Source organism: Geotrypetes seraphini, chromosome 7 (assembly GCF_902459505.1).
Source record: "Geotrypetes seraphini chromosome 7, aGeoSer1.1, whole genome shotgun sequence".
Taxonomy (NCBI): Eukaryota; Metazoa; Chordata; class Amphibia; order Gymnophiona; family Dermophiidae; genus Geotrypetes; species Geotrypetes seraphini.
In genome coordinates this window covers 6,960,233-6,987,721 of record NC_047090.1, presented here as the reverse complement: position 1 = coordinate 6,987,721, position 27,489 = coordinate 6,960,233, and the positions used below count along the sequence as shown (strand labels likewise).

At 42.8% G+C, this 27,489-nt stretch overlaps 1 protein-coding gene across 1 annotated transcript in view; it reads right to left on the bottom strand.

Annotated features, from left to right (window-relative positions):
• The window catches only part of ANO2 (anoctamin 2), a 228,699-nt gene that overhangs the window by 156,468 nt on the left and 44,742 nt on the right, over nucleotides 1-27,489 (bottom strand). The window contains exons 3-4 of the mRNA XM_033953477.1: nucleotides 11,976-12,074; nucleotides 5,150-5,304 (exon numbers count right to left, since the gene is read on the bottom strand). Coding sequence (XP_033809368.1) covers nucleotides 5,150-5,304; nucleotides 11,976-12,074 — 254 coding nt within the window. The remainder of the gene's footprint in view (nucleotides 1-5,149; nucleotides 5,305-11,975; nucleotides 12,075-27,489) is intronic.

The window sequence follows — 27,489 nt, the reverse complement described above, 5'->3', positions numbered from 1 at the left end:
CCTGGGTCTAGTTTGGGCCTGTCTGAGTTTAGAAGGATTGGGAAGTCCCAGTGGGGGCTGGCTGGGGCAGATATCGATGATCTTAATTTTTGTATCTTTGTGTTAAAGAAGTCTGCAAGGGTGTTAGCGGTTAGAGTGGATTCGTTAACGCAGGTGTCAGTGAGAGTTTCAAGGTTGTAGAGGTCGTTGACCAGTTTGAAAAGGGTGCTGCTGTTGTTAGTGACATTTCCAATTTTGTGGGCATAGAAATTTTTTCGTTTGTCCTTGGTGAGGTTTTTGTAGTTTTTTAGTTTAAGTCTCCATGTAGCCCTGTGTTCTTGGGCACCAGATTTAATCCATTGTCTTTCTGATCTTCTTAGGTCTCTTTTTGCCTGTAGTAACTCCGAGTCAAACCATCCGTCCTGGATTGGAGATCTAATTCTGCGTGTTTTTAAGGGGGCAATTTCGTCTAAGATATTTGTGCTGTCTTTGATCCAGGAGGTCATGATTTGGTCCGTTTCTTCGTTTTGTTTAGAGAGAGATTCGTAGAGGGGCCAGAATTCAGCCGGGTCGATTTTACCTCTAGTGGTGTGAGTTTTGGTGTTTTTTGATATTCTGTTTTTAGTGGCTTTTTGTTGGCATTGGATGGAGAAGTGGCATAGTTTGTGGTCGGACCATAGGGAGTCTGTCCAGATGTCATGTTTCCAGTAAAATTTAGGGGTGGATGGGTTTTTGGCGGAAAATGTCACTAGGTCTAGCTGATGGCCTCTTTGGTGGGTTATGATGGGTGGAGGCTTGAAGTAGCCTAGTTGAGAGATTAGTAACCAAAAGTCGTATATGTCCGGAAGGTCTGTTTGCTCTAGTGAATGTTGATGTCTCCACATAGAAGGTTGTATGGACTTGCTAAAGAGTTGGAAAGTAGAAATTCGGCGAAGTCTTCCTTGGCTAGGGTCCATTTTTTTGGAGGGATGTAACACAGCGTGATTGTTAGGGAGGAGGCATAAGCACGGACGTCAATTTGATAACATCACGCATGGGCATGATATCATTGCAACAACATCTGCTCCCTTCAATGCCTCGAGCCGCGACCATCAAGTTTAGCATGCTGCGGCTTGGCAAAGTTTGAAAGACACCGCCTTAGCCCATGTTGATAAGCCCCGCACCTTAGTGTGAAGAGTTTCACTCTCAGGTAACCAGAGCAGATATCGTGATGTCATAATGCATCATTCCACCAATCAGAGCCAACATCAACAGTGATGTCGCAATGGCTTGATTGTCCTATACTTGGCTCACTTTTATTACATATTGCAGTGATTTTCATTTCTATGCCCCAAAGAGTCAAGCTCTTGCTGGTGAGAGTCCACTGAAGTTCTCTTCAGAGAATCATCAATGCCATGCTATACTGTCTAATTTAGCAGCTGAGTTAGTGAAGCATCGTCAGGGGAGTGCCGGGTGCTTAGTCTGTAACACACAAAAGGGAATCCTGCTGTCATTAAGGGGAATTTTGGGATTTAGTGGGGTTGCCAGGCAGGTGGCCAGGGACTCAGAACTTCTGGTGAGTTGGTTTAAGGCACAGGACAGGGAAATTGGGAGTGGGGGGTACCTGACCCAACGGTTTTTACCATAAGCAACAAAAAAAATCACAGATGAAAAGGGACAAGTATAACATTACAGAACAAATATTATTTCATGTAACATTCTTGCTACTATATGTTATCCAAAGTGGGTTGTAAAGGTAAATGTATTATCTATTTATTTATTTTATTTTAAGAATAAAATAATAGCCATATTGGGTCAGACCATTGGTTCATCTAGTCCAGTATACAATTTCCACAGTGGCCAATCCAGGTCACAAGAACCTGGCAGAAACCCAAATAGCAACATTCCAGAATCCCAAAGACTAACAAATGATTTCAGAACCCCATAGAGCAGGGGTAGGGAACTCCGGTCCTCGAGAGCCGTATTCCAGTCGGTTTTTCAGGATTTCCCCAATGAATATGCACTGAAAGCTGTGCATGCAAATACAGTGGTGCCTCGCATAACGAACGCCTCGCACAGCGAACGCTGCGCACAACGAACTTCTTGTCTTGATTCGTACAACGGACTTCGTTTCACACAACGAAGTCGCCCGAGCTGCATCCTTCCGCGCAGGCACTGCGCTTAACTGCCCTCTCTCACTTGTTTCCCCCGATTATCCAGCATCTAGCCCTCCCCCCCAAACACTTCCTGTTTCCAGCGAGGCGGCCCGCGTCAGAGGGGACGGGGTATCGAAGCGCGAGCGAGCTGCGGAAGTGGTGTTGGTGGTGGACGGCCTCAGGTATGAGTTAGGATGGTGGGGTGGGGAGGGGAGGCCTGAGAGCAAGCATGCGCGCACAGGGAGGAGACGGGGAGAGACGCGCTGGATTGGCAACGGTTGCTCTCTGTCGCCTCCCGGCTCCAGCGGCGTGACAGTTTTCAAACAGGCGCGTGGTTCTTTCTAAGCAGAACCACCAGCTTTAACGGCGCTGACTCCCGACTACAGCCTCCAACAGATGACTGCTTCCCATTGCATCCGGCCGCTGGCAGGTCTCGCGCGCAGCAGCCAATGGGTGCCAGCCACGAGTCAGCCAGCACCAGAGGGGGGAATCAGGAGAGACGAGCATCAGAGGGTGGAGGAGAGGCAAGGTAGAAGAAGAAAATCAGAGAGGAGGAGAGAAGCAGAGAGAGAGAGAGATTGGACAAAGAGGAGGGGATGGTGAAGGAGGAAGAGAACAGAAAAGGAAAGCATAGGAGGAGCATTAGAGAGGGAGAGGAGAAGACAGTTTGCCAGCCTGAGAAACTCCCTAACCCCTTATGCTGCTGCACAGGGAAATGGGGAAAAATGACAGACAGACAGCGGGAGGGAGGGAGACAGAAAGAAAGAAAGAAAGACACAGGGGCAGTGAGAGGGACAGAAAGACAGACAGAGAAAGGGGGCCAGAGAGAGAGTCAGCGTGAGAAGGAAAGGGGGCTGCTTTGGGGGGGCGGAGCTACTCTCGCCGCTTCCCCGATGCTAGAAAAAAAAAAAAATGAACAGTTAAGTCCCAGTTTTTGCCGCTGAGACTCTGCCCTCTCTCACTGTAAAATTAGACTCTACTTAGTCTGTCTTTAAATTTAAAAAATGTGTGTTGTTTTAAAAAACAATTATGTTTTTAGATGTATCTAAATAAAAATAATAACAAAAAATTTCTTTTTTTATGTCATCTTAGCATATTTTATGCTACAGAACGAATTATTTTTTTTTACATGTATTGTTATGGGAAAACGCGTTTCACATAACGAACTTTTCGCATAACAAACTTGCTCCTGGAACCAATTAAGTTCGTTGTGTGAGGCACCACTGTAGATCTCATGCATATTCATTGGGGGAATCCTGAAAGCCCGACTGGAATATAGCTCTCGAGGACTGGAGTTCCCTACCCCTGCCATAGAGTATCAAGATTTCACAAGATTCTGGAATCCCAAAGAGTAGCAACATTCCCTGCTACTAATCCAGGGCAAGCAGTGGCTTCCCCCATGTCTGTCTCAATAGCAGACCATGGACTTTTCCTCCAGAAACTTGTCCAAACCTTTCTTAAACCCAGCTACGCTAATCACTGTTAAACATCCTCTGACAACATATTCCATGGAGGTTAACTATTTGTTGAGTGGAAAAATATTTCCTCCTATTTGTTTTAAAAGTATTACCATGTAACTTCATTGCGTATCCCCTAGTCTTTGTGATTTTTGAAAGCGCATTTAAAAAAAAAATTAGGATTATTTTATCCATTGTGCTAATTTTATTTCTGCAGAACAAAAGTTTGAAATCTCATATAAAAGTGTTTTTAGCAAGTGATTTCATTGCATGTTTTAATTGAAACCAGAATCATAGGTGATGGCTCGGAAGGACCCTAAAGCCCATCTGTGTTGTCTGCTTTCCCTCTTTCATGCATCTCTGCACAGCTAACATCTCTCGTTTTCCTATCGCTTATTCTGTGCTTGTTTTGGGTTCTCTGCAATTGATTTCGCCTCTATTGTTAAGTCAAAGAAATGGAGTTAAACCCTGGGCTCCAACCAATCAGATTGTTTGCAATTAATCAGAATATTCATCTCAGCTGCTAGAGGAAGACCATTTGCCAGTACGGATCACTAGGGATGGGCAGCCAGAAAATGTTCATTTCATAGTGCTTCCCATGTCATTTTGGGGAAGACACAAAATGAAAATGTTCAGGTATTCTTCCCATGCTCCCCCATGACTGAAACCCATCTACTGACCCCTCTAACTGCACCCCCACAGGACCTCCACCCACTGACCACAGACGGCATGGGTTTACCTCAATCCCTGGTGATTCGGCAATTCCAACTCATTCTTGCCCATAGCCAACATAGCTCCCACCTGCATGGAGTGGGGTGTCGCATGGGGAGCGAGGTTGGAAGGGGCAACTGTGGGGAGGGGAGTCAGATGGGAGCCTTGGATCATGGGGAGGGAGGGGATGGCTTGAAATCAGAGAGGGTATCCAGTGGCATAGTGAGGGTGAGCAGGGCCTGGGATGGTAGCGCCCCCTCCCTTGCCCTCTTCTCCATCCCCTGCTCCTTCCCAACCTTTCCACCATACCACACCCACTTCCCTTCCCCTGCACCTCTTTCATTTTCCCAGTGTGAGCAGCATCATGAACTTGCTGCCCACGTCATGTCAGCTATCCCTCTGATGTCACTTCCTAGGTTTGGACAATTTCCTGGAGGAAAAGTCCATAGTCTGTTATTGAGAAAGGCATGGAGAAGCCACTGTTTGCCCTGGATTGGTAGCATGGAATGTTGGTACTCTTTGGGATTCTGGAATGTTGTGGCTCTCTGGGATTCCGGAATGTTGCTACCTTTTGAGATTCTAGAATCTTGTTACTCTTTGGGATCTTGCTATTCCTTGGTATTCTATATAGAATATTGCTACTCTTTGGGTTTTGGCCAGGTACAGTTACCTGGATTGGCCACCATGAGAACGGGCTACTGGGCTCGATGGACCTTTGGTCTGACCCAATAAGGCTATTCTTATGTTCTTATTAGCCAATGAGAGCAATGTTGATGACATTTGTTTTGTTATTGTTAACGACTACCCAACTGAAGCAAAAATATCATTTGCCATTGCTCCAAAAGAAGTTCTATGTTATATACTCACAAATGCATTTTTTCTCTGGAAAAAGGATAAGTTAAGCGCTTCATCTTTGTATTCTCACTTAGCTGTGGCACCTTTGGCTGTAAAGGCTTCGTGAATTTGTCCCAGATCGTATAGAGCTTCCCAAGAAGGCCACCTTCCTGCTTCACTTCATACATCTGGACCAAGGCATAAGAAAGAATGAGTTGAAATGTTCATAGTAGTGAAAGGAAAGGGATATTTATTTATTTATTTAGTCGAATTTCTAACCCGTCCTCCCAGAAGAACCCAGAATGGGTTACAAGTTTACATACACAGTAGAAGTTACAACTTCACATACAGCAGATAGACAGAGCAACCGATTAAAAGGCTGAAGAGCTGTAGTAGAAATTCCTATGTACATGTTTTGGGTACTGAGCATGGTAGCATGGCCAACGATGGGCAACAAGGATGCAAATTCACATCAAATCCTGCTTATTCTTGAGTACAATTTAGTTTCTTGAACCATCATCCAATGATGAGAGAGCTCTGCAAATCCTGTTGAAATTTATCAAGTGAAAAATGCTATCAAGCATAAAAAGATTGTATTTAGAAGTATTTAAACAGTAGAAAACATGTGACAACGTACCACCGAGCCCTAACAGCAGCCAAAAAATAATAATTTCCTCAATGCGTTGAACCGGCTGCCAATTCAACCAATCACCTATTCAGCATAGTAAGCAGCTCGACCGGAAGCCCCACGACAGAACCAGTCTGCTCAGTCAAACTGAACTGCATACTGGTGCTTGAGGGAGGTGGTTCTCACCAAAACGCAGCCCGTGTCGGGTCCAGCAATGAACTTTATCTGATTGACCCCCAACTTGGATGGTCCTTGACGATTTTTGTTGTCTTCGTTTGCCTTCTTCTATACTTTGCTGCATACTTTACCGACAAAATGAATAGTCTTCATCAGGATTTGCAGACAGTCCCCACCCAGTCTCCAATCAACTAATCAGGAGTGCATAGACTCCCTCCCTCCTGACTCAAACATATGGGATCCTTTTAACCCAACAACAGAGGAGAGGCTTGACAAAATCCTAAGAGACCTTCAACCCTGCCCATCAAAGATAGTGCAGCAGGCAAGCAAAGGCCTCATAGAAGGTGAACTCAGATTAAGATTCTCTAATGAGGAAAAGGCTTGAGAGATACACCACTCACTAACAATTTCCTAAAAGCATGCAAGAATATTCCTATCATTAGACAAACTCGAACCATTCATTGAAATCAACGACTATGCCCAGTGTCACCGACAGGGTGGGAGGTACCTGGAGCTGTGGCGCCCCCTCTGCATCCTCTTCTTCTTCCACCGCTCCTTCCCGCTTCCACTCCACACTCGTGCTCTCCCTTCCCCCCACGTACCTCTGTAAATCTTCATCAGCACTAGTGGCTTCTCTAGCATGCCACTCATGCCTACGTTGGGTTTCCCTCTGACATCACTTCCTGGCCCAGCGACCCTCATATGCTCTTTCCTCTTCTCCATCTCCATCGCCTATCCCTATCTCTGATGGCAAGGCATGGCTGCTCTTTGAATCATGCCGAAGTGCACCCTCAGCACTGCTCGTTAATCTGTCAGTAGGGACAGATATGCTTTCTCAAAGCTTGAGGACCTCTTTCCTGCCTCTCGCTCTACTGCCTTTGACATGCCTAGGCCTTCAATACAATCTATTATATCTTATGAAAGACACATGTGAAAAGTATTTTATTTTTTGAATGGTATAATTTGGAGAAGTAACAACATGTTATGTGTTGATTTCAACAAATGTAAACAAATTCCTGTAAATAGAAATGCACGGCTTCTTTGGTGGAGCTTACTCATGAGTTTCGAAACCACAGAGAGCGGAACGCTTTGATGACCATCATATGAAGTTGATTGGAAAAAGGTTCTGTTGTGCAAGAGGAGACTTAAGAAGCAGAATTGGTCCATTAATTCCAGAATTTTAGGCTCCTTCTGTGCTAAATAGAGCGATCAGTAACAACACAGGGAATTGGAAAGGGCAATGACATGTGGGAGCAACTTGCAATTTTAGCAACACAGAAACTGAGAGTTCCTAACACATAAAATGTCGTCAAACCTCTGTATTATTACGTTTTCTGAACTAACTTCTTAGTGATCTGATTTTTACAACTATTAAAATAACGAATATATCCATTTTTTCCAAACCAGCGAAAGTGGAAAATCACACCTACAAAACGTGGTCATAATCAGGCTTCACCCCCTACTTTCGGCTGTCTTCTTTTCAGTAACTTTTAATGCACTGCCAGCTTTTATTTCCCTGTCAAGCTTTTTCAATCAAACTTTAGCAGGGCTGCCAAGGGGGCTGACCCGCTCAGCTCCAGATTTAGGGCTCGCCCCCAATCCATCCCACCCCACCCATTGTTCTGCCTCTGGCGCACAATAAGGGGTCTTCCTGTCCAGTGGAAGCAGGAAACGCCTTCATAAAATGTCATCTCCTCCTGCCATGAGATCAGTGGCCAGTCAAATATGAAAAAGGGGACAAGTTACAAACAGTGTAACAAGAGTGATAAAGTGCATGCGTTGAAATAAGAAAAAAATCACTCAATGGGACCTATTCAAAGTGTTATATGGATGATATAACAAAGTTCACAAGCTTGCTCAGAATCAAGGAGTGGAAAACTGGGGCGAACCCCAGGAAAAACCTCACAGCCCAATCATCGCATGGAAAGTAAACAAGAAGCTGCAAGTTAAGTTTGTCTAGTTCTTTGACCAAAAGTCTAGTAAACAGTAGTTTTTTACAACTCAACAAGTACATATGAAATGATATAACTTCTTGTTTACTTTCCATGCGATGATTGGACTGTGAGGTGGTTTTTCCTGGGGTTCGCCCCAGTTTTCCCCTCCTTGATTCTGAGAAAGCCTGTGAACTTTGTTATATCATCCATATAACACTTTGAAAAGGTCCCATTGAGTGATTTTTTCTTATTTCAACGCATGAGATCAGTGGCAGCAAGACATTCCCTGTTGCCACTGGATGAGTAGGCCGCTCAAGGGAGATCCCGGATTCCTGGTGAGAGTGCAAGAGGCAGGTCTGCTTTTGGTGAAAATTAAGGGAGATTCTAGACTACATTGGCTACAAGAAGCAGGATAGAATTTTTTTTTATTATTTTTTTATGCAAATTTAACAATTTATAATATCAAATGATACCAAAGAAAAAGGATTCTTACACAAAGTTTTACAATAATTATACATATAATACAAAATTCCTTTTCAAGCCCACAAGTCTGGGGAGCCATACCACTATATCAACTAACATAAGATACAAAGAAAACTAAGAATTGGTTCTTGATTCATTGGAATCTTAACCATTCCCTATTAATTGGGACTCTAACATCCTCCAATGTTCTCAGTAGTGAAACATTAAACCAACAGTCCTCATTTCTGTTCTCGAGCCATTATAAATTGTTGTAATTGAATGGGATCCCAAAATACATATTCAATGTCTTGTAGTTGGACAAGACATTTGCATGGAAATTTTAGATAAAATGATGCCTCAAGAGCTAAAACTTTTGCTCTTAATTTCAAAAATTCCTTCCTTCTTAGTTGCAGCAGGATAGAATTTAAAAAGGGATAAAAACAGGCAAGATGGCTTTAAACAGTTTTAGGGACCTCTTTACTAAAGTGGGCTAAACAATTAGGGAGGGCAATTTTTAAAACTGGGCTTCTCTATTTTAGTGCCTGGATGTGGAGAGGGAAGTGCAGAGTCTCTACGAGCATCTCTGCACACAGAGTCCATTAAATGCTAGGGTAAGTCAGCAGAAATGTGGGTACACCAGATATACTTGGCAGGCATCAATAGGCAGGACTTATGCACAGAATTGAAAATATCTCTCATGGTGACTCCCAGCTCCACCTTAATTCTCTCGAGCTTGAATGAGAACCAGCAACATCATTGTGTTCTGAAAGCAACGAACGCCAGAATGGTACCTATTAACAAGGGACAGACTTCTCCCACTATGGGTAACAACAGTTGCCTAATTTGGAGAACTGTACTATGTTTTGAACCCCAAACTTCAATAAGATAAGAATATAAGAATAACTTCACTGGGTCAGACCAATGGTCCATCTAAGCCCAGTATCCCTTCTTCACGGAGGCCAATCCAAGTCACAAGAACATGGCAAAAACCCAAATGATAGCAGTATTCCATGTCACCGATCCAGGGCAAGCAGTGGCTTCCCCTGTCTGTCTCAACAGCAGACTATGGACTTTTCCTCCAGAAACCTCGCCAAACCTTTTTTAAAACAATCTATATTAAATGCTCTTATCACATCCTCTGGCAACGCATTCCAGAGCTTAACTATGCCTATATACGACAAAGAAACCTAGAGAAGAATGATATTATTTCACTGCAAGAAGAGAGGATAGCGACGATCACTTATTCCCTATCTCCACCAGCAAGAGGACAAGATGTACCGCAAAAGAACTTTCCAAAAGTGAGAGGAGCTCAATGTTGCAACAAGTTACCTAGGGAGCTCTCCGTGCACCTTCATGCATGGATTAGGCAAGTATCTGTCTAGGATGTTTACATCCAGGAGGTCTTACCTGAGGCAGGAGATTAGATTTAATGAAGTTTCAAAGATACTTCTATGACTATCTTCAAGTGATTTTAAGATTCTAAAGCATAACTGCCAAATGAGTCATCTTCTAGAGAGAGACACTAGACCAGGGGTCTCAAAGTCCCTCCTTGAGGGCCGCAATCCAGTCGGGTTTTCAGGATTTCCCCAATGAATATGCATGAGATCTATGTACATGCACTGCTTTCAATGCATATTCATTGGGGAAATCCTGAAAACCCGACTGGATTGGGGCCCTCAAGGAGGGACTTTGAGATCCCTGCACTAGACCATTTGATACTATAATGCCTTGGGGGGGGGGGAGGTGCGGAAATACCAGGACCAAAAGTCTCCCTTAGAAAAACTGGGTCATATATGAGCACTCTGCTCAATGCTTAAAGAAAAAAACAAAAAACTAGCAGGGTCATAAGTTCAAAAATGTTTCATTATGTGAGAGGTTTTCTTTAAAATTTATAAATGCAATTCAAAGAATATAAGGTAGCCAGGTAGACATATTGAGGGTCATTTTCAATAGGATGTCTAAGTCCAACTTTGGATGTTTCCCACATGACATTTAAATATCGGGCGGAAGAAATGGCCATTTTCGAATCCGTAAGACGCCTAACCTTTTTTATTTTTTTTTTTTTTAAACAGCCCAGCTAGATGTAAAATATTTTTTGCCATTATTGAAAAAAAAAACCCCATCCAAATTAAAAATGTCTATAACAATCCATTTGCATGTAGGAGGGACCAGCATTTTTAATGGACTGGCCACACAGGCATGCCAGCAGAGCAGTGAGCCACCCCCAAAAAACTCCCCCAGAGCCTACTATACCCACCTGTCTACCATCCCCGTAGACCAGGGGTAGGGAACTCCGGTCCTCGAGAGCCGTATTCCATTCGGGTTTTCAGGATTTCCCCAATGAATATGCACTGAAAGCAGTGCATGCAAATAGATCTCATGCATATTCATTGGGGGAATCCTGAAAGCCCGACTGGAATACGGCTCTCGAGGACCGGAGTTCCCTACCCCTGCCATAGCCCTTATGCCTGTAGGTGTCACCTATATGGCAGTGCGGTGGGATTTTGGTGAGTTTTAGTGAGCTCACACTTTCTACCACAAGTGTGCTAGTCAGGGTGGCATATGGGTCCCTTTCTCTGCAGTCCATTGCACTGCTCACCAGGCTACTCCAGCATGCAGCTCTGCTAGGATTGGCAGCTGTCACAGAGACAGATATGTACTGTTTTATGCAGATATTTGAGGGGGTAAGAGGGGCGTCAGGGATCACAGGAGAGTTTGGGGGGGGGCCATACTTTTATCCCTCCAGTGACCATCTAATCAGTTTGGGGTACCTTTTTAGCCCTTAATACGTTTTAAAAACAGGTCTAGCTCAAAACGTCCAAATTATGCTCTGGACGTTTTGTAAAATGTTCAATTATTGTTGTTGTAACCCCCCCCCCCCCTTAATATTTAGATGCACTGGAGACATAATGGCCAGAAAGACGTCTAGAAAGTCAGTTTCAAAAATGCCTATTTGGATGTTTTGATTAGTCAGGCATTCAAGTGCCGGTTTATGTCGTCTTTTGGACATCTATCTTTTTTTGAAAATGAACCCCATTGCTTTCACAGAACTCATGAATGTAAAGCTGGCCATCTCGAGGCTAGTAAGGAACTTATATCAATAAGTTTGTGTGCTTAGTCTACCTAAAGATGTTGCCGGTTTTCTTTTAACTGTTTCTGGCAGGCTAACACAATCTTCCCTCACTATTCATAAAGAAAGGAAGCTATCATACCATCTGTTCATGGGAGAAAATGTTTCATCAAATTACATTCGGCATTCCGCGCAAAGCTCTGATTTTGCAGCTTTTATCTATTAAACAGCTTCAAAATGTACTCTCAACTCCAACGAGCTTTTTAAGGTCTAATTGAAAACAAATGTAATATAAGACAGACTTCAGAATGGGTTTGTGACAGAGAGCTCAAATGAGAATGAAATGGACGGCTCTTCATTCATAAACTTCAATGGCATTCCTTCACCAACTACCTTCTAGTGATTTTATGATGTTTTGTCATCGTTTTGTTCTACCAAAGACATGAAACCGAATTTCAACAGTGAACCAAAGTCATCTAGAATTGGAAAATCTTTGTTCATGAGACTGTAGACTGGCCCTTGACTATTGATCAATGCGTAGCTTATAAGTATATAATCAGTAGCTGGTTTTGCCAGACACTTCCTTACCTTTTTGGTGGGTACTTTAATTTTAAGGAACTCGGCTTCTCGACTAAGTACATTCCAAGGTGCATGTATCCTGATATAAGTAAATCCTTGAGTCTTATGCTGAAATCAACAACAACAAAAAAGAGAAACAATTTTTGTGTTCTCCTAAATTAACAATTCAAAGTTGCATACATCTTTCAGAAAATCGTTGTCACTGAGGCCTGATGCGAGAGCTTGCGTTTCTCTATCCTCTACCATTTAAAGCTAAAATCTACATAGATCACAAGTCAAATATTCTCTACAAAGATGATGACAGCTTTTTTGTAAAGTAAAATAAGGAAACATGGAGGTGATAATTAACTTTCACATAAATTCTAATACATCTGTAAATTTATACCCCCCGAAGACTAGTGACAATATTATGTCTGATACTTGAAAATATATCTTCACCAAGGAATGCCTTATTGAAAGGACATTCTCTACTTAAGATTAATTAACCCCCTCCTTTACAAAGCTGCGTTAGTGTTTTTAGCACCAGCCACGGCAGTAACAGCTTGGACGCTCGTAGGAAGTCTATGAACACCGGAGCGGTTACCGCGGTAGTTGGGGCTAAAAAAAAAAAGGCGGTTTTGTAAAGGAGAGCGTAAGAAACAGTCCATCAAATATATATGAGTGCATTTGTAAATAGAAATTTCTAGTCTATGTTAACAGAGAGTCTTTCTCTTCCTGTTTTTTTCTTTTATCCATTTCCCAAAAATGTTAGCATTTTCCAGACCTAAGTTGTGATTTCTGCTTATATTGGCATGATTTTGCAAAAAAAATTGCGACCACTAGACGTCAACCATCTGTTGAGGTCTAGCCAATTTGTTTCTATCTGCCAGGTTTTTGAGTACAATATCCTCTTTTTCAATTATTTGTGAATAAAAACAATTACACAATAGTAGCATTGTTTTTCTACCAAAACATGCCTGTAATTCATGTTTCTGCCCTGCATCCCATCACTTGTGACATTCTTACTGTAAATTCTAGAGTACTGTGTAAAATTCTGGAGGAGACCCAGCCTTCATAAGCAGGATGGTGTCAGTCCAGAGAGAGGCTACTAAAATGGTTGGTGGTCTTCGTCATGAAGCATACGGAAACAACATGTATTCTTTTGAAGCAAGACGAGAGAGAAGAGATATGATTGAGACATTTAAATATTTCTGCAGCATAAATGCACAGCAGCCAGGTTTCATTTCTGGAATGACCGGGCATAGAGTAATATAGTAAATGATAGCAGATAAAAACCCGAATGGTCCATCCAGCCTGCCCAGTAATTACACTCATTATAAATTCATGCTTAAATTGAATCTTTGTTTTTCTTTGACATTACTGGGTCATAGACCATAGAAGTTCACCTGGAGTAACTACTGTTGAAGCTCGATACCTTGAGTTCCAACTACTGGAGATGTCATCAAAGCTCACTCCAGCCTATCCAAACCATCTCATCATTTGCAGGATACAGACCGTAAAAGTCTTCCCAGCACTGTGCTCATGTTCCAATTACTGGAGTTCCTGTTGAAACACCCCCCCCCCCCCCCAGACCAACCTAAATCGAACTGTCATATAAGAGGCACCGTGTAACCCCCTTGTTACGCAAAAATAGGATTTCCTACAAAATTGCACTAATAATTTTCAAAACATTACAAACCAAATCCCCACAGTTTATCGAAAAATACCTTTTACCATACGAGCCATCACGCCTCCTCAGATCTTTAGACCGTAAATTACTTACCGTTCCCTCGTTGCGAATTATTAGCACCAAACATCAAGACATCTTTTCCATGGTTGCCTCTCAACTTTGGAACATTTTGTGAGGGAAGAAAATAACTTAGACCGCTTTAAAGACCTTCTCAAGAGCCATCTGTTTAAAGAAGCCTTTAATATCTAATCCCTTTTCATTCTTTCATACATCAATCCTTTTAAAGAAACAATAGGCAGGTTCTACCCTCCTTATCTCCTTCCCTTCAATGTTCTCTTTCCTTTTTACAATTGTATTTCCTCCCTTTCCACCTTTCGTTTTCTGTAAGTCTAGTCTAGTCTATATAATATTAAGTACGCCATTTAATTTATTTTGTTGGTTTTTTTTATTTCTTTTAGTACAATATTTGTATTGTTATCGGTATTTCTTTTATTTTTTTTAAAAAAGAACCCTTCCATTTTAAATTGTTAAACTTGCTTAGAACCTTGATAAGCGGCTGTATCAAATTGTAATCAAAACTTGACCATGCAAGTCTGCCTAGTACCGGCCCTTGTTCTTCAATTTATATCATTAATTAATAGAGATCCACTGTCTGCATCCCACACTTTTTTGAATTCCGTCGCTGTTTTCATCTCCGCCTCCTCCCTCGGGAAAGCATTCCAGGCATCAACCACCCTCTCCGTGAAAAGGAAATTTCTAACATTACTCCCAAGTCTACCACCCTACAACCTCAATTTCTGCCCTCTAGTTTTACCATTTTTCCTTCTCCGAAAAAGATTTGGTTCTATATTAATACCTTTCAAGTATTTAAAGATCTGTATCATATCATTGATTGAACCATATCTCTTCTTGGTTGGGCTGAAAACCTTTCAGCACCCCCTCGTATGTAAGTAGAATATTGTATCTTCATTTACATCAGCTCTCAACCAGGTGTAGGTGATGGTGGCTACTGTATGTTCAAGGTGGGTTCTCTGCCACATAAGATACCATTTTATAAAGACAAGTGTTTGTTTTTATAACATGGTGCCCTGTAGTGCCTATCCATGTTTTGTACTCTATTATGAAAATGACTTTCTACGTGTGTATTGATGAAAATGTCCAGTCGATAGGACCCTGGAGGTGCAAAACAAAGCGGAAAGTAGGGCTGTTTCCAAGAAACTAGAGAGTCAGCAAAGAAAGGAAAAGAGCTGACCATGTTACTTCAGGCTCAAGACTGCGGAAGAACACCTGGTCATTTGTTAGAAATGCTCTGACCCTTATAACTCTGGAAATCGGTCTCAGCCATCGCACCGACAAATTGTTTCACTTTTCTAGACTTGATGCTTTTTATAAAGGTAATGAATTGACAATTGTAGCTACTCTTTGCTGAGATTAAAGTCCCCGGCAACTTATGCCCTTCATTCATCGCCAGTGGGCGACTGTGCATGACCCCAAATCTTATCTTCATTTACTGTGTAACCAGACAGATTTTGACGTTTCCTCTACTGTACAGCATGTCAAACTAAATACTTGCTTTTCTTGTTTGGCTCCAGAAAGCATATTGAAGATAATTTTATGAGCGGACACTCATCCTGTACAACAGAAATGCGCATGAGTTACTCCTCTTTTATATAAGGAACTTATGCACATATCTGTCTTATAAAATAATCTTTCCCTCCCCCGACTGACACACACACACCTGGGAATGCTTATTCCCAAGGAAAGTGTTCACAATACTGCATATCTATAACTTTAAGCTTTCATATTACAGTGAATTTTAGAGAATGACACGGTGACAAAATTCATCACCTAACTGCGGGAAACCATGCCATGTCATTCTTTAGTGTCTATCTCAACCTCAGTCTTTCTACACTAGCATTCTTCAATGCAAGGCTTGAGGGTCAGTGGCTAGGCCCATTCATACTCTGATGCTTCCCTCTCTCCTTAAAGAATGACATGGGAATGGTTTCCCATGGGGAAGGGTTAACCAAAGGGATGGAGACAAATTTATTTATTTTGATTTCCATCCTGTTCTCCCGGAAGCTCAGAATGGGTTACAAGTAGACATTCACAATCGTTTGAAGACAGACTAGTCGTGACAACAAATAGGTTACAGTAGACAATAACAGAGCTTATTCTAGAGACCAGACTGGTCATAGCGAAGAGTACTAGGAGAAGTATATTGAGAAGGCAGTTTTTAATGGCCCCATTGGTGGAAGAGGAAGGTCTTTACTGCTCTGCGGAAGGTCATTAGTGAGTCTAGCGACCTGATCTGTGTGGGTAGTCGGTTCCATAGCTGAGGTAGGAAATGGCTGTAGGATCTTTTGTATGCCGTACTCATTTAGAGGGATCTCCCTGCGGGAATGCTGAGTCTTTGTTCTGCTTTGGAGCGGAGGGGGCAGTTAGGGGTCTATAGGCGTAGCTTGGATGCTATGTAGACTGTGGTTTTATGGTAGAATCTATTGTGTGTCATGACCAGGGCTTTGAAATTGTCTAGTTTGCCACCAACCTCGCAGATAACCATGGGAAACCATCTTGTGTCATTCTTTAGTGGCTCTCTCAATCTCAGTCCTTCTACACCAACATTCTTCAATGCAAGGCTTGAGGGTCACTGGCTGAGCCTATTCATAATCTGATTTTTCCTTCTCTCCTTAGAGAATGACATGGGGATGGTTTCCCATGGGGATGGTATCTGTGGGGATGGGGACGGTGACAAATTCTGTCACCGTGTCATGTGTTCCACTTTCAGATATAATTACCTCATTTAAGGACTTCATTTAACCTAAGTTATAATTCTATGCCTCTTCATGTCTGATCGTAATTACTCTGTACAGCCGAAGCCTTGTATGTCAGCTATGATGAACGAAGCTTATTCACTCAGCCTTCTTTTAAATTCTCATTGTCTCAACTGACAAGACAATCTGTCATCTCCATGAAAGAGAAGAGACCAGAGGAAAGGACTCGTAAACTAAATCAGGAGGACACTAGAAGCTGCAGTGGACCCAGCTTGCAGGTGTCAGTATAAGACGTAGCCCACATTATACCAACATTGAAGGACCTTTTTACTAAGCTGCACCATCTGTGAATTCGGCCGTTAACACGTGCAAACAATCAAAATGAGTGAAACGCTAACAATTAAACTGATGTCTCTGCAGTTAGTAGACGCTAATTTCGGTTTTATCAGTTAATGACAAATAACACCACACAGGTAACATGATGTGGAGGAGCGGCCTAATGGTTAGGGCAAGTCACTTAAATGATCCATTGACCCAGGTGCATTAGACAGACTGTGAGCCCACTGGGACAGATAGGGAGAAATACTTGAGTACCTGAATGTAAACCACTTAGGGGCTCATAATCAAAAACGAAATACGTCTAAAATGCCTCCTAAATTGGCACTTGGACGATCAAAAAGGCAAGTTGTCCAAGTGCCGATAATCGAAACGAGTTTTAGATGTATCTAAAAACAGCGTAGGCCTTTTCAGTGCTGCTGTACGCCCAGAGCTGAAAGGGGCGTTTTAGGAGGAGTGGTGAGGGCGGGATTTGGGCGGGACCTGGGCTGACCTAGATGTAGTTGTACTGCAAGTATAACCAAAAGTTTAACGAGATTGCCTAGACGGAACTTGCACGTTGTGACTTAGGCGATGTAAAAACAGGTCTAAGTGCCCAGAAGGTATCCAAAGTGACCAGCTAACCACTGCAGACACAAAGTACAGACCCCCACACACTACCCCAGTGATCACTGACCCCCCCACACACACACAACACGCCACGCACACATAGGGCATAAATATCGGAATAAAAATGTACATACATGCCTCCAGAACATCAGCACCTAGCATAAGAAAGCCTACTTAAGCAGCACAGAGGTGGCTTAAGTAATCTGGGGCTATTGGGATTGTAGACAGGTGGACCTAGTAGGTTTGGGGAGTGTTTAGGGGGGCTCACCATGACCTATAAGAGAGTTGTGGTGAGATGTTTATGTGGCACCCTTTTTATGAAGTTCGTAACAGTGCCCTGCAGGGTGCCCCACTACTGTGTTGCCATGTCTGGGTGTCCGGTCAATCGGTTTGCTGGCCCCTCCCCCGTCCAAAAGGTCTTGCTCTAGGCATTTATGACTTGGACAAATTTTTGGACGAGAATGGGGTATAAAGATAGACAACTTAGCGGTCTGGCCGACCAAACAGCTGGACATATAAGTAGACGATTCTCAAAAAAAAAATATTTGGGATGTATTTTTCGAGAATGGACTTTAGACTCTGCTGACTTTGAGTAAATAGTGACTTATATCTAAAACGGACTTAGATGTATTTTTTGATTATACCCCTCTTAGGCTATTAGTGGTCTATAAATATTAAATAAAGAAACATTACCTAAATAATAGATCTATTTAAACGACAGTTTAAACGACAAGTTGATGTATCAATAGTTAACCCACAGCAGCTGTTGCATATTAATTTGTGCAATTTCTGTGTAGTAACTGAAAATCCTTACCCCGATTTAGTAAATTCTACCCTTCTATAGTAAGATGGCTGAAAGAAAACACAGAGGCCTATTCACTAAAAATGCTTTCATCATTGATGTAGTTTGATATTACCAGACCACTCCTACTTCAAACACTAGAGGTCATAGTTGCATGGTATCTGGAGTGCCTCCCTCCCCAATGGTTGCAGCATCTCCCTCTTTTGTTCCCCCTCTCTCCCCCCCCCCCCCCCCCCCCCCCCCCATCACACACACACTCCTCAGTCGATCTCTTGCCCTCAAACCTCGGTTATTTTTTCCAGCGTTATCCTGTTCCTGTGACAGCATCAGTAGTTAGTTGAAGCATTGCAAAGCCTCTCTAAGGCTCTGCTGGATTCCACCCGCTCCCTTCAGAGCATTTGAGTGGAAAGGCTCCATAGTGCCTTTCTTCTGAATGCCAACATGGTCCATGCAAGAGGATGGAGTCACAACCACTATGATGGAGATGGAGGGGGAAATTCTGGCACACATAGGGCATACTGGAGAAGTGGAAGGAGAGACTAGGGAGACAGAGGGAAGATGTTGGATTTTTAGGGAAGGGAAGAAACAAGGAGGCTGATGCTGGTAGATGGTAGGGTGAGGGAAGGTTAAAAGAAGGACTTGATGCTGGAGAAACAAGCTGTATTCTTCAGATATGGGGGATGGAAGTAGAGGACTGAAGCTAGCAAATGTTGGCGCTGGGGCTGAGTTGAGAGAAGGGGGCCAATTTGGGGGGAGAAAGGACTGATGTTGGGACTGGGAGCTGATTTAGAGGAAGGGGATGGGAGAAGGGGGCTGGCTCACATGCATTGCCCTAATCTGTCGCACAGCGCACTTGAGCTGCGCATTCAGTTCCTTCGCATTTAGATGAAATAGAAGAGTATCTCTTTCAACATGGAATAACCGAGTTCTACTGACTTTATATCGGAGTCCATTCCTGCCCGCCTTTTCAGACTGAATCTAAAGGTTACTGATGTGGCTTTTCGTCTTCCCAGTTGGAATTAATGTTTTCCAACAAATCTGAGGCACATCCGAGCCAACAAAAGAAAAATATGGCTTCCTCTGGAAGTCTCATATCAACCACCTTCCCCCCCTTGGTAGCATGAACACTAATCTTGAAGGCAGGCTGCCAAACCAGAAATGCTTAATTCACCATACCTAGAGCTTGTTTCATTTATCCTTCTAGTTGCCTCTGAAATGCATTGTAGCCTGTTAATCAAGTCGGTCTTTCATACTTTACTCCCTTTACAGTGGAAGTAGCATGATAACGGGACATAACCATAAAAGTGATCATGTGCCAAGGGCAGTCAAAACAGGCCTACTTGCTAAAGCCTCCGTGCACAAAAATTGTCATTAGATGAATGGCATCGACTTCTCAAAGGAAAGGGGAAAAGCATGTGCGTTTGTGAAGCAATAAAAAGCTACTCTCGGCCCCTAGAGCGGGGTTTTAATGTGCATCTGTTTCTTCATTCCCGTCTACATGAAAGCATGCAACGATACTGCATGGCATAGGCCTCATCTAGCAGGCCCCGAAATGTGTTTTAAATACATTCCATTTGAGTTTCAAGCACATGTTCAAAGCAGCATTTTTTATTTTTTTTACAAAGGCTGAAATCCGAGACACCTAGGTATGAAGATCAGGCTCAAGATGCCTGGCTCTAGGAGAACCAGAGCAAGGGGAGAACCAGAAGGCTTTTTCCACGTGCAAATCCTGTTCAAATGCAGAAAGGGTGTTTCACAAACATGCATAAAAAATTGGCAGGGGAAAGAGCACGCCTGCTGTTACGTGATCTGTGTATCAGCATTCCTGGAAGGGTAGTTTGCAATGAGTTACTCCTTTTTGGGGGGCATTTGCATGCTTTTGGGTCTGGATTATAAACCATATATGCCACAGGTACCTATGCTGTCTTTTTTTTAAACCGATTTAAAATGGCTTTGTTTTAGGGATGACAGACTGTTGCTCTACTTGTGAACGTGTCAGAATAAAATGCTCATAAGAACATAAGAACTGCCATACTGGGACAGACCAAAGATCCCTCAAGCCCATTTTCCTGTTTCCAACCGTGGCCAACCCAGGTCCCGAGTATCTGGCAGAAACCCAGATAGTAGAACATTCCAGAGCTGAGATTGTGATGTCATAGTGCCTCATTCCACCAATGCCTAAGAGCCAACCTCAGCAGTGATGTCACAATGGCTTGATTGTCCTATACATGGCTCACATAAGAGCTGCCATATTGGGACAGACCGAAGGTCCATTAAGCCCAGTATCCTGTTTCCAACAGTGGCAAACCCAGGTCCCAAGTACCTAGCTAGTTCCCAAGGAGAAAAACAGATTTATGCTGCTTATCCTAGGAATAATAAGTGGATTTCCCCAAGCCATCTCAATACAGGTCTATGGACTTCTTTTAGATGAAATTATCCAAACCTTTTTTAAACCCTGCTAAGCTAACTGATTTCACCACATTCTCCAGCAATGAATTCCAGAGTTTAATTATATGTTGTGTGAAGAAATATTTTCTCTGGTCTGTTTTAAATTCACTTCTTAGTAGCTTCATCGCATGCCTCCTAGTCCTAGTACTCCACTCCGTATTTTATAGACCTCTATCATATCACCTTTGAGGTATCTCTTCTCCGAGCTGAAGAACCCTAGACGCTTTAGCCTCTCCTCATAGGGAAGCCATCCCATCCTTTTTATCATTTGCATCGCCATTCTCTGAACCACTTCCAATTCCGCTACATCTTCTTTGAGACACGGTGACCAGAATTGCACACAATATTCAAGATGTAGCCCTACCATAGAGCGATACAAGGGCATTATAACATTTTCATCTTTGTTTCCCATTCCTTTCCTGATAACTCCTAATATTCTATTTGCTTTCTTAGTTATTGAGCTGAGGGTTTCAAAGTATCCTCAACAAGGATCCTTGTTCCTAGATCCTTTTCCTGGGCCGTGACTCCTAACACAGAATCCAGCATCATGTAGCTATAGTTCAGGTTCCTCTTTCCCACATGCATCACATTTGCACTTGCTCACATTAAAAGTCATCTGCCATTTTGACACCCAGTCTTCCAGTCTCACAAGGTCCTCTTGCAATTTTTCACCATCCTCTTGTGATTTAACAACTTTGTGTCATCAGCAAATTTAATTATCTCACTAGTTATTTCCATCTCTAGATCATTGATAAATATAATAAAAAAACAGTGGTCCCAGAGGAACCCCACTATTTACCCTTCTCCTTATGTGAGAACACAATAAAGATGAGAATCAAGTACTGCATATTTTTCCTGTATGCTTAATCCCTAATGAATATGCATATGCTAAAATGTAAGAAGAAAAAAACATAAGAAAAGCTATGCTGCCTTTAAACCAAGGCCCATCGAGCCTTGCATCCTGTCTTCAACAATGACCAGTCCAGGTCACAAGTACATGGCAGAGATCACAGTGTTCCCTCTGAGTTGTGTGGGAGTCCTCCAACTGCATTCCTGCCAGTGGGGGTGCTGTTTCAATATCATATTTTCAATAGTGAAGTGCAGGCAAGTTCTACAGTATTCCAGAGGACCTACCGGTGACAGGTCAAAAACGCGCAAGACAATCGCGCACAGACAAAAACGCGCAGAAAACTCAGCGCAATGACAATGGCGCTCACAGACAATTGCGCTAAAGACAATTGCGCGCAACTATATCTCCACGCAAGACAATTGAGCGCAGTGATAACTGAGCGCCAGGTTGTCTTCGCGCTCACTTGTCTTCACGCTCAATTGTCTTGCACTCAGTTTTCTCACGCTCAGTTGTCCGCGCGCGATTGTCTTGCGCGCAATTGTCTATGAACCGTCCCTACCCACTGGAAGCACAATATTGAAGTATCACTCCCAGGTTGGAGGTCTCCTGTACAACTTAGAAGATAACAGTAAATGACGGCAGATAAAGACCTCCAGTCTGCCCATTAGTTAATCTCCTTAAAAATACATGATTAAATTTACTTGTCTCTTCTTTGATATTTCTGGGCCATAGACTAAAATCCACCTGGTATTGTCCTAGGTTCCATCTGCTGAAGTTGCCATCCAAGCTCACTCCAGCCTATCCAACCAGGATATCTACTGTAAAGTCTGGCCAGTAATGTCCTCATGTTCCCAGTTAGTAAAGTTCCCATTGATACTCTCCCTAGCCCATCTTACACCGAATCACCAGATATGGGACATAAACCCTACAAGTCTGTCCAATACCTACCTTAGTTCTTTAATTTGTACCATTTGTTTTCTAATTAGAGATCCTCTGTGGTTATCCCACGCTTTTTTTGAATTCCATCACCATTTTCTTCTCCACCACCTCCCTCGGGAGGGCATTCCAGGCAACCACCACCTCCCTCGGGAAAAGAATTTCCTAACATTACACTGACAAAAAGTAGATCTCTTTCCCAAAGCTCATTTCCAGGGATGAACAATGCCTTTTCAAGGTCTACCTGGCTAATAAATTTGTGTGGACTTTTCCTCCAGTGACTTTTATTTTTGTTTTGTTTATTTATAATTCGCACATTCATAAATATATACAAATGACATTACAATCATTTTACAAAATATTAAAACAACACCAAATTACATGACAAGTTGACATAAGAACATTAATGTCTCCAAACAATCTTCCTATCCCAAACAGATCAGCTCAATGATCATGCCATGAAACAATCACAGCAGTGCCAATAAAGTCATACTGTATATATCATACAATAGAACAAATGGCGTTTTAACAATTTCTTAATAAGAACATAAGAATTGCTGCTGCTGGGTCGGACCAGTGGTCCATCGTGCCCAGCAGTCCGCTCACGTGGTGGCTCTCTGGTCAAAGACCAGTGCCCTAACTGAGACTAGCCCTACCTATGCACGTTCCTGTTCAGCAGGAACTTGTCTAACTTTGTCTTGAATCCCTTGAGGGTGTTTTCCCCTATGACAGACTCCGGAAAAGCGTTCCAGTTTTCTACCACTCTCTGGGTGAAGAAGAACTTCCTTACGTTTGTACGGAATCTATCCCCTTTCAACTTTCGAGAGTGCCCTCTCGTTCTCCCTACCTTGGAGAGGATGAACATCCTGTCTTTCTCTACTTTGTCTTGAATCCCTGGAGGGTATTTTCCCCTATAACGGCCTCCGGAAGAGCGTTCCAGTTTTCCACCACTCTCTGGGTGAAGAAGAACTTCCTTACATTTGTACGGAATCTGTCCCCTTTCAACTTTCGAGAGTGCCCTCTCGTTCTCCCTACCTTGGAGAGGGTGAACAACCTGTCCTTATCTACTAAGTCTATCCCCTTCAGTACCTTGAATGTTTCGATCATGTCTCCTCTCAATCTCCTCTGTTTGAGGGAGAAGAGGCCCAGTTTCTCTAATCTTTCACTGTACGGCAGCTCCTCCAACCCCTTAACCATCTTAGGACCACAGCATGAAAAAACCTTTTCTCTCACCGTCTGCAAACTTAACTCCTTTCTAGATGGTATAGCCAGGTTCTGCTGTGTTGCCGAGAGAAGCAATCCATCAAATATTGTGGGCCAAACCCTTGCATACTTGAGTAAACCAGCAGCAATAATTTATACTTGATTCTAAATTCAAATTTCAGCCAATAGACCTTATGGTAATAATCCAAACCTTCTTTGAATTTCACTACACTGGTCACTTTGAACATATAAGATTTCACAGCTGTATTGGGTATTTGTTACAGGGTTCTATTGTTATTGTTCTGTTATATCCTATTGACCTTACAGAGAGGGGACATGATTGAAACATTCGAGATAATGAAGGCAATAGACTTAGTAGATAAAGAGAGGTTGTTCACCCTCTCCAAGATAGAGAGAACGAGAGGACACTCTCTAAAGTTAAAAGGGGACAGATTCCGTACAAACGTAAGGAAGCTCTTCTTCACCCAGAGAGTGGTAGAGAACTGGAACGCTCTTCCGGAGTCTGTTATAGGGGAAAACACCCTCCAGGGATTCAAGACAAAGTTAGAGAAGTTTCTGCTGAACCAGAACATACGAAGGTAGGGCTGGTCTTGGTTAGGGAACTGGTCTTTGACCTGGGGGCCGCCATGTGAGCGGACTGCTGGGCACGATGGACCACTGGTCTGACCCAGCAGCGACAATTCTTATGTTCTTATATATATATATGTATTGCTGACTTAGGTCAATGGATTTTTGTAGGTTGGTACAAAATAATAAAAAAATATTGAACTTAACAAAAAAAAAAAAAACCTAATTAATTATATGCTGCTTGTTTTTAATTTTATGGCATTTTCTCTTGTTTGAAAGATGGTTAAACAACTTTTCCTTATTTAATCATTCTACCCCACAGGCCAGAACTTTAAACCCAGAGGAGGAAAAAGCCTCAGACGACAAAATCTCCCTCCATCCACAAAAGTGGGTCTAAGGTGTTGCCTCTTTGGGATGATACCAAAATCTGCAATAGAGTAGACACCCAGGATGGTGTGAATAATATGACAAAATACCTGGCGAAGCTTGAACAATGGTCTGAAATTTGGCAGATAAAATTTAATGCTAAGAAATACAAGGTCATGCATATGGGCTGCAAAAACCTGAGGGAACGGTACAGTTTAGGGGGTGAAGAACTTAAGTGCACAACGGAAGAGTGGGACTTGGGTGGGATTGTTTGTGATGATTTTAAGGTGGCCAAACAGGTTGAAAAGGTGATTGCGAATGTTAGGGTGCATAGGGAGAGGTATGGCCAGTAGGAAAAAGGAGGTATTGATGCCCCTGAATAAGACTTTGGCGAGACCTCATTTAAAATACTGTGTACAATTCTGGAGGCCGCACCTTCAAAAAGATATAAAAAGGATGGAGTCGGTCTAGAAGAAGGCTACTAAAATGGCCCATGGTCTTCATCATAAGGCGTATGAGGATAGACTTAAAATCTCAATCTGTATACTTTGGAGGAAAGGCAGGAGAGGGGAGATATGATTGAGATGTTTACATACCTACATGATGTAAATGTGCATGAGTTGAGTCTCTTTAATTTGTAAGGAAGCTCTGGAATGAGAAAGCATAGGATGAAGTTAAGAGGTGATAGGCTGCGGAGTAATCTAAGGACATTTTTTTTTTTTTTTTACAGAAAGGGTGGTATATACATGGAACAATCTCCAGGGAGAGGTGGTGGAGAAAGAGACTGTGTCTGAATTCAAGAGTGCTTGGGATAGGCACATGGGATCTTTCGGAGAGAGAAAGAGATAATGGTTATTGCGGACGAGAAGACCAGATGGGCCATTTGGCCTTTATCTGCCGTTATGTTTCTATGTTTCAAAACAAGCTCTGTGCGGTGCAATAGAGAACTTAAATGTGTCATAGATAGATGAAAAAATCAACTTATCTCATGGGAATGATCGGTACACCAACGATGGCCAGCGTTTCACAATTCTGCTGCCTCAGGGTGTGACAAGACCGATCGATAACTGGAGAGAAAATGCAATATAAGCACATATAATATGGACCTCTCAGTGCACTTTCAAAACCTTTCAATGATCTGAAACATACCTTTAAAGTGGGACTAAAACAGCTCCTCTCCACGCACTCAAACATGGCTACTCCACAGTGTCGGCACAAATATGAACGTTCCCGGAGAACGCACGTCGTTACTAGGACACTGTTGCTTCACCCACGGACTCTTTGATTAGGGCTTGGAACGTCCAATAGCAAAAATTGAGACTTCTCCAACAAAAGAGGTGAAGATAAAGGTAAAAAGATCGTCCCCATGAGATAAGTTGATTTTTTAAAATCTATGACACTTTAAGTTCTCTATTGCACTGCATAGAGCAGGGGTGTCCAATGTCGGTCCTCGAGGGCCGCAATCCAGTCGGGTTTTCAGGATTTCCCCAATGAATATGCATTGAAAGCAGTGCATGCAAATAGACATCATGCATATTCATTGGGGAAATCCTGAAAACCCGACTGGATTGCGGCCCTCGAGGACCGACATTGGACACCCCTGGCATAGAGCCTGTTTTTGAAATTCCAGGCGAGGTTTTGTTATGCCAATGAGATTTTGACTAAACACTTTAGACCAGGGGTGTCAAAGTCCCTCCCCGAGGGCCACAATCCAGTCGGGGTTTCAGGATTTCCCCACTGAATATGCATGAGATCTATTAGCATACCATGAAAGCAGTGCATGCAAATAGATCTCATGCATATTCATGGAGGAAATCCTGAAAACCCAACTGGATTGCGGCCCTCAAGGAGGGACTTTGAGACCCCTGGATTAGAGTGTCTATGTCAGGATGGGCAACTCCGATTCTCGAGGGCCGGAATCCAGTCAGGTCTTCAGGATTTCCCCAATGAATATGCATGAGATCTATTAGCATACAATGAAAGCAGTGCATGCAAATAGATCTCATGCATATTCATTGGGGAAATCCTGAAAACCCTACTGGATTGCGGCCCTCGAGGAGGGACTTTGAGACCCCTGCCTTAGATAGTGGGAGGGTTTGTCGTCAGAGGCTTTTTCCTCCTCCTTTAAGTTCTGGCCTGTGTACTGTGTACGAGTGGTTTGTTTATTACCTTGCACTATCTATGTCAGGGGTGTCCAATGTTGGTCCTCGAGGGCCGCAATCCAGTCGGGTTTTCAGGATTTCCCCAATGAATATGCATTGAAAGTAGTGCATGCAAATAGATCTCATGCATATCCATTGGGGAAATCCTGAAAACCCGACTGGATTGCGGCCCTCGAGGACTGACATTGGACACCCCTGATCTATGTGAAAGAGTTATACACTATTAACACCCATACTTTAGCCACACTTAGAGGAGGGTGTTCCCAAGGAGTAGAGAAATTTTTAAGCAGGAGCCGAAAACAGCAGATGTAGAATGTATTTTCAAGTCTCTGTGTGCCGTTTACATGACTAAATGCTGGTTCACAAGTCTGTGAGCAGAATACTTCAAAGGCAAATCACAAACATAGTCTCTGTCTGAAACTTATTACAGAGGCCGTGGATAAAAGCTACCTGCAGACTTTTGCAAAGCGAACAGCCTGGTAATTGCCCTTTGTAAGTGGGAACGACCTTGCTGAGACTTTAAGGCTCTTACCGACTGACAGATGCGAAAACTATACCCGCGGTTCACCTCGTCTAACTCTGTCAGATACTGTACAAGGCAAAAATATACCTCGTTAATCAGAAAATCTATTTGCAGTTGATCTGTTTTACATCGTTCAACATAATCATCCCAAGAACGTAAAAAGAAGCACATGGCAGTGAATCCTTGATTGGGAAAGATCCTCGACTGCTCGGCTTTTCCACTCTCCCACCCACACACAGTGACAGCCATAAGCTGGG